The sequence below is a fragment of the Stigmatopora argus genome, chromosome 12 (genome assembly GCF_051989625.1).
Source record: "Stigmatopora argus isolate UIUO_Sarg chromosome 12, RoL_Sarg_1.0, whole genome shotgun sequence".
Classification (NCBI taxonomy): Eukaryota; Metazoa; Chordata; class Actinopteri; order Syngnathiformes; family Syngnathidae; genus Stigmatopora; species Stigmatopora argus.
In genome coordinates, this window is record NC_135398.1 from 131,374 (window position 1) to 138,914 (window position 7,541).

The 7,541-nt window shown below is 52.2% G+C and overlaps 1 protein-coding gene across 5 annotated transcripts; it reads left to right on the forward strand.

Moving 5' to 3' along the window:
- Window positions 1-10: 10 nt before the first annotated feature.
- gk5 (glycerol kinase 5) lies at window positions 11-6,247 on the forward strand. 5 transcript variants are annotated; one of them, XM_077616289.1, is made up of 16 exons: window positions 18-663; window positions 734-827; window positions 1,186-1,261; window positions 1,330-1,423; window positions 1,499-1,630; window positions 1,940-2,015; window positions 2,103-2,164; window positions 2,232-2,305; window positions 2,410-2,470; window positions 2,544-2,670; window positions 2,742-2,846; window positions 3,041-3,135; window positions 3,224-3,327; window positions 3,392-3,451; window positions 3,537-3,670; window positions 5,640-6,247. In XM_077616289.1, exons 1-16 carry the CDS (start codon window positions 538-540, stop codon window positions 5,783-5,785), a joined length of 1,566 nt encoding a protein of 521 aa, XP_077472415.1. In that variant the 5' UTR covers window positions 18-537; the 3' UTR covers window positions 5,786-6,247. The 5 variants fall into 5 exon arrangements, with proteins under 5 accessions (XP_077472410.1, XP_077472413.1, XP_077472412.1 ...); XM_077616287.1 differs by having other exon boundaries at window positions 12-663; window positions 1,135-1,261; window positions 2,410-2,663; XM_077616286.1 differs by having other exon boundaries at window positions 14-663; window positions 1,135-1,261; window positions 1,330-1,630.
- The last annotated feature ends 1,294 nt before the right edge of the window (window positions 6,248-7,541 follow it).

Consider the following 7,541-nt stretch of genomic DNA (forward strand, 5'->3'; position numbering starts at 1 on the left):
GAAAGGCAACCCGTGAAAGCGAAAGCATTCTACTACGCTACGGGTGCCCGCAAGCGCAGGCGCAGGCGCAGGCGGGGGCCAGAGCCAAAAAAAGGAAGGCAGGAAATTCCTGTGTACTATTAGTTCATTTCATTTGGATTCTTCCGACGGCAACTTACTAGCGCCTTAGTGAATGTACATTTCGCCTGGACTTTCTTTGGAGGACTTACTTGGAGTAAGCTTGGATAAAGTGGGTCTTGTTAGGGGGGTGCATTTGCACATTTGGATTGGATAAGGCTCGTCTCATTTGAACGTGGCGCGCCTGGCCGAGCGGCTACTGTTTCCCTTGCCGAGATGGTTTGACTAATGGCAAGCCGAGTCTAAAGTCCGAAGTTTGAGTGACAAGTGGGCAGATTTCGATCGCTCTCGGGTTATCGGGTTAGGGTCTCTCGCTCTCGCTCTCTCTCTCTGGACTTCGCTCTCACTCGCGCGCGTACGCACGCACGCACACAATGAAGCCTCGCTTTAGAGCACGCCGATGATCGCCGCTTTCCTATAATGGACAGTCCGAGGAACGGAGTAAACAAGGAACGCTTTATTTTGTCCGTGGACGTGGGCACCACTTCCATCAAATGTCACGTATACGACAAGAAAGCCCAAATTCGCGGCTCGTCCTGTGCCCAGGTACGGTAGGAAGGAGCCGATCGCTCGCCCGCTGGGCCTTCTCTTACTGCGGGTTCCCTTCTTTATTTAGGTGCTCCCCTTATATCCAGAGGAAGGCCACGTGGAACTCGACCCAGATGCCCTGTGGACAAGTTTCGTCTCGGTGGTGAAGGGGGCCGTCAAAGGTATTCTCTGCACGCGGCCAATTCTCCTTGCCAAATTTGATTTTTTTCGTGACCAATTCTGCGTGCCAAACTTGAGTTTTAGTTTTTGCGCAAGGAGCGTACATTTTCTGCCAGCCGTGCTAAAAATCTGCGGCGTGCGGAAATGACCAGAGCAACGCAACTAACGATTAGAAGCAAGAGCTTTTGCAGTGGGTGGCCTCCATTGGAATCTCGGGGTTACCCTCTCCGCGACGGGCACTTTGTCGCTAATTCCATTGGAATCTCGGGGTTACCCTCTCCGCGACGGGCACTTTGTCGCTAATTCCAGGGCAGACCGAGTTTGAACAGGCTAATGACCGAGCCTGTCGCCCCCGTTCAGACGCGGCGGTTCAAATGCATCAAATGGAGGCTCTGGGTATCTCCACTCAGCGGGCGACCTTCACCACCTGGGACAGGTGAGGACGGCCCGTTGCGGTTGGCGAGCCGGCCCCACTCACCTCGGCGCCTTTGCCTCACCCGACAGGAGAACCGGCGTCCCTTTCCACAACTTTATCAGCTGGCAGGACCGGAGAGCGGCGGCTCTGGTCGCCTCCTGGAACAAGTCGTGCACCTTGAAAGTTTGTCTCCGTGGGCGTGGCGTCTCGGCGGGGCCGGGTGATGAGAAGGCTCTGGGCTGGCTCTCCAATTTGCAGGTCATCCGGGGCCTGATGAAAGCGCTCCACTTTGTGACCGGGCAGCGGCGAGCCCTGGCGGCCAGTCAGGTGGTCTTCTCCACTCAGCACGTCACCTTCCGCCTGCTTTGGGCGCTCCGAAACTACAAACAGGCGAGTGGGCCGCGCCTGGCGCGAGAGACACCCTTCTTTTTGCACTTAGGGTTATCCGGCGCCTTTTAGCGACTCTTTGCATTTTAGCCGCCCACAAAAACTATGTGCCGAGAAAGGAAGAGGCGAGAGGGAAGCAAAATCCTTTTTGTTGATGGCAAAAACGAGGGAAGGGCACATTTCCCTTTTTGGGCGTCCGACGCCACGATAATTTCATGGCCGACGTCCAGGCGCCGTCGCCGGTGGGAATCCCGGGTAGTACGGACGTATCGGGCACGCTCGGTGATACCGATGGCGTTTCTCTCCCCGAAGGTTGCCCGGGCCGCGTCCGACGGAAACTGCTGTTTTGGAACGGTGGACACCTGGCTCCTCTTCAAATTGACTAAGGGTAAGCGAGTTGGTCCGCTCTGGCCCGGCGACAAGACTCGGACGTTGCCAGATATTTTGCAAGGGACGTCTTTCGGTGCTCCCCCAGGCGGCATCCACGCCACCGACTACTCCAACGCCAGCGCCACGGGGATTTTTGACACCTATCAGGTCCGATCGCGCCCCGCCGTCTGGCTTTGAATCTTTTATTCTACGGTAGTATTCACCGTCTGGGCAGATGTGTTGGAGTCAGATGTTGTGCTCTCTGCTCTCCCTGCCGCTCTCCATTTTCCCCAAAGTGGAAAACACGTGGTGAGTAAAGGGAGGCGTCGGGAGGCTTTTCTTTTTATGTCCGAGCCGCGAGCGGGTTAGGGTTAGATAGCTAGATAGTTAGCTCTCTCGCTCTCCCTCGCCAGCCACCTTTTTGGTTCCACTGACCCATCCGTCTTTGGAGTGGCCGTCCCCATCCTGTCGTCGGTGAGTCGGTCAGCGCGGCCTCCCCCGCCTTTGTCGCCAGCACGCTATTCCGCACGCTCTCCCGACGTCGTAGATAGCCGACCAGCAGGCCGCCATGTTTGGCGAGTGCTGCTACAACGTGGGCGACGTGAAGATCACCATGGGAACGGGGACCTTCATGGACATCAACACGGGCGGCACGCCTCACGCGTCGGTAAAGGGTAACTTCAAATCCAGGCGGCGCCCGCCTCCCCCGCCCGAGGCCGTCAGTGGCACGCCACCTTCTCTTTAGGTCTCTATCCGCTGGTGGGTTGGAAGATGGGGCCCGAGGTGGTGTACCTGGCCGAGGGCAACGCGGCCGACACGGGCACCGCCATCGACTGGGCTCGGGCGCTGGGTGAGGACCCGTCCAAACGCCCTTAACCCTTTTGGCTTGGAGAGTGCTCTTGGGCGGAGAAATGCTCCGGGGGCCTTCCCGAAGCCAAGATCTCCGTCGCTCGCCGCTTGCCCCCACCCCCTCCGTTCCCGAGAACGACCCCTTCCCCAAAATGTGACGAGCCCCAAACGACGGCACTTTTTCCGCTGGCCTAGATCTCTTCTCTGACGTGGAGGCCACCAGCTCGATGGCGTACAGCGTGAGCGACTCCAACGGCGTCTGTTTCGTCCCCTCTTTCAGCGGTCTGCAGGTACAGTTAGGGGGTTGACTACGGGTTAGATTTAGGGGGCTATTTCCCTAGGCCAAGCATGGCCGGACGCCTTTGCAAATCTTCCCAGGCTCCCCTGAACGACCCCGGGGCTTGCGCTTCCTTCATGGGGCTGAAACCTTCCACCACCAAGTGTCACCTGGTCCGCGCCATCCTAGAGTCCGTGGCCTTCCGGTGAGTCTTTTGGGGCGCGGCCTCGCGCCGACCTGCCGTGACGGCCCCCCCGTTGCGCCGGCAGAAACAAGCAGCTGTACGAGACGGTGCTGGCGGAAACCGACATTCCCATCACCAAGATCAGGTAGAGAGAGAGAAAGAGGGGAGGGGGGCCTTGGCCCAGCCCCAGTGGGCCACTTTCACTCATTTGCTGCACTTCGGCCTCGCAGGGTGGACGGCGGCGTTTCGGCCAACGACTTTATCGCGCAGCTTACCGCTAACCTGTTAGGTCGAAAGATCGAAAGGTGCCGCCACCGGGAAATGTCCTGTCTGGGGGCGGCCTTCCTCGCCGGCCTCGGCACGGGTAAGTTGCGCAGCGGTTTTGGCTCGGAGCGCTCATTCTCGCCATCCAAAACTCATCTCGGTTGGCGCCCGACCTCACGCCGCTAGTTGGCCAGCTTATCTTGCATTGCGCAATACGAACAAATAATTGCAAAGCGAGTTGGCCATCTTATCTTACATGGCGCAATCCAAAGAAGCAATTGCAAAGCGAGTTGGCCAGCCCATCCCACACTCTCCTGACTACAAGTAATTCAAATTTGTTCTCTTTCGAGGACACCTGTAAACCTAAATATCTCCCACCCGGTGCATCCAATCGCATTAACTCCTTTTGTGCTTGATAGAGGACATTCAGAGGTTTCCAATGATACCAAATTTCTTTTGCCATATTCCAATTACAAAAGAAATAAATGTGATTGGACAACATATTTTCTTGGTAGTTGGGAAGATATATAATATATACTGGGCTAGAGTGTCAGCACTTTTTGATAGCCAACCCTGCGCCTGCCCCAAAACCAGGTGGAAAGGGCCACATTGAACAGTTTGGTCCCGTTTCGAGCGTCCTCCGCCAAGTAGCTAACGAGAATTGACTCTCGGCTTCTCGAGAATTGACTCAATTGCTTCACGGGAATCCGCCCCCGCTCGCGTTTGTTTTTTCTTTGGCCCTATCCGATAGAGCAGGGGTGGCCAACCCGCGGCTCTAGAGCCGCATGCGGCTCTTTGGCTGATTTCATGCGGCTCTTTAAGCGATATTCTGGCGTAAGGCGTAAGTGTAAACCATGGTCAAACACACCGTAACAACCCCATTCAAGAGATTAATTTACCCGACCGCTAGATTCACGAGATCCACCAACTTCAGCAAATACCGCACTATCGCCACATACGGCGCTGTACGGAGCCACTGTCCGACCGCAAACGCCACTATTAGCCACAAATAATGCTCAGAATTGCACCAAACTTCATCAATAGTACACACAGGGTCCCAGCACGTAGACAGATATGCAACGCTGATTGAAAACTTGCACGAAAGCTTTGTGACCCGCTTCCGTGATCTACAACTGAAAAGACCACAGATTACGTTCCTTGTCGACCCATTTAATGCGGAGATGGACTGTTTGAAAATCCCGCTCGTCACAGATGAGGCTGCGGCGGAGTTGGAGATGATTGATCTTTGTGAGGAGGATCAACTGAAAGCTGTTTTCAGGGAAGGGACCATTGAGTTCTGGAAACGTGTTCCGATGGAAAAATACCCCAACATCAAACGAGCTGCGCTAAAGATCCTGTCGATGTTTGGGTCAACGTACGTCTGTGAGTCTGTGTTTTCCACCCTGAAACATGTGAAATCAAAGCATCGATCTGTTTTGACTGACACTCATGTGAAAGAGTTGCTTCGAGTGGCAACAACGGAATACAAGCCAGATTTGAGGAGGATTGTTCAGGACAAGGAATGCCAGAAGTCCCACTAAGCAGCATAGTAAGAGAAAAATGTCATTGAAAATTGTTATATTTTTGTTTGTGGACTTGCTTTAACTGAGAGTTTATGTGTGTGTGTGTGTGTGTGTGACAGTGCACACAATGTTAACTGTTGAAAAAAATAACTGTCATTATCTTGCTGTGGGTCATTTTCAATAAATCTGGCTGAGCAGAGGTCTGTGTGTGCCCATGTATGATGTGGCTCTTTGCAGTAACACAGTAAAAAAAGTGGCTCTTAGTCTCTGACTGGTTGGCCACTCCTGCGATAGAGGGTTATTTTTAGCCCAAGAGGGAAAAGGTTCCACAAAGTGCTTTGGTATTCATGCCGAGCGATTTGACCGGAAGGCCCGCTACGGCAATTACAGCGCAGGGCTTTTGTCGGTCAGAGGCGGGGATGGACCGGGATGGACCGGGATGGACCGGGATGGACGGGGAGCCCGGCCGCCGCAGTCGCGCCTACGTACGGGAGTCCGGTCTGCTCTGGTCAACACTTTGCTTTGCTCCCTCCGCCTTTTCGGCAGGCTACTGGCGATCCCGCGAGGAGCTGAAGAAGCTGCGCCAGGCCGACGCCGTCTTTTGCCCCAAGGGCCAGCCTTCCGACGCGCGCCACCTGGAGAGGTGGGAGGGAGCTCTCCGCCGCTCCATGCATTGGTACGAGCGACCCTGACCTCCACGTGACGAGAAAAGGAGCCTTTCCGGCGGTCCCCGGCAAGCGACGGCATTTGGGCATCCAAGCGGACGGCTTCAGAAAACGAATACTGCAGTCACGCCGGGAGGAAACGGAACACCAAATTGGATTGCACGCGCGATGGCGTTCTCACCCAATTGAATTTGACCGCTTGGCATGGACAACAAAAGGAATCCTTTTCGAGCTCATTGGCTTGGTCCGTTGGCGTCGACGACTGAACGGATGGCCTTTTGGAAGCCCTTCTATCGGCTCCTCTTCGCCGAGACATTTGCGGGAGATGACAATTTACCCGCGTCTGGCCTTCCGCTCGCAACGCCGTGGAACCGCCGGCCAAAAATGGCGCTTGACTTCTGACGGGGACGACTAAAAAAAAATGTACACCAATCTGAAAGAAAATCTTCTTTGCTTGGAAAATTTGGCAATAAATGTTTACCCCAGAAACGAGCGCATTTGTTCCTTTGCTCTAAGAAGGCATGGCGCCCAATGAGGCATTTGACACCATCAACCACAAGCTACTACTGACTAAACCAGGGGTAGGGAACCTATGGCTCGGGAGCCACATGTGGCTCTTTTGATGGGTGCATATGGCTCTGAGCTAAAATATGGAAACCAATATGAGAGAAAAGAGTCCCGAACGCACCAACCAATAGGAACGTCACATCGGCACTATGGCATTGATTTTTTTTTTTTATCATTAGTCTTCTGCATTCATTCTCTCATTGATACTCATTGAACTCATTGACATTCATTGATTAGCAACAGCTTAACAATGTTGTCAAAATAATTAAGAGACTTTTTGTACTTTGAAAATTGTAAAGTCACATAAAAAAATGGCACATTTTCATGTGTTTTGACTTTTAAATTGTGATTATGGCTCTCAAGGAATAATATTTGTAAATAGGAATTGTTTATGGCTCTCTCTTTCAAAAAGGTTCCCGACCCCTGGACTAAACCATCTCATTTTGTTATTATCATTATTTTACCAAGCACGCTAAATTGGATTGAATCATACTTATCTGTACTTGTCTGCTCTTCAGTCTTAACACAAATGATATGGCAAGCTGCTGTGTTTCAACCGTCACCTGGCAAATGTATGGCGATGATGCCGTCCTATACGTCCACGCCAAAGACAAAAAACATGCTGCGCAGGAACTCACTGATGCAATGCCGAGCGTCAATAACTGGCTTGAAAAATCTCAAGGACACTTCAACATATCTAGGACTGTCTTTCTGTACTTCTCAAAAAGAGCGACAAATAACAGCAACCCCAAGGTTTTTGTCCAAGGAAAAACAAACGACAGATAAAAAAAAACACGCTCACTTTGTCCAATTTCAGGTTCATTAGAAACAATCTAACACCCGAGTCAGCAAATTTTGACACAATGATCATATCACGCATGACTTACTGCCTAACAAGTTGGTCATCACTAAAACCAATTGAAAGCATTTCTAAGCAAGCTTTCAAAGTACTGGACAGAAAGCCAGAACGCACAAACACTGTCAAACATTTCAAAAAAAAAACATTTCTAGTGTGTATCATCTTGTACCTACACAAGGGACCAAATATGGAAACTAGCCCTCGGCTACAATCTTACATTTTTCACACGAATATGGTCATTTACATGAGTATAAATATGTTCATTTATATGTGCTGTCCCTTATCGAATAAATCAAACTCACGAGTTCATCGCTGTATTTCACTATTTGTGGGTGCATTGCTCTTGTGACTATGCTG

Bases quoted from the DNA above. Each gene is read 5' to 3' on its own strand.
- gk5 (XM_077616284.1), top strand. From the start codon at position 538: ATGGACAGTCCGAGGAACGGAGTAAACAAGGAACGCTTTATTTTGTCC. The intron at 1,262-1,329 runs GTGAGGACGGCC...CTCACCCGACAG, and splicing joins ACCTTCACCACCTGGGACAG to GAGAACCGGCGTCCCTTTCC. The intron at 3,136-3,223 runs GTACAGTTAGGG...AAATCTTCCCAG, and splicing joins CCTCTTTCAGCGGTCTGCAG to GCTCCCCTGAACGACCCCGG.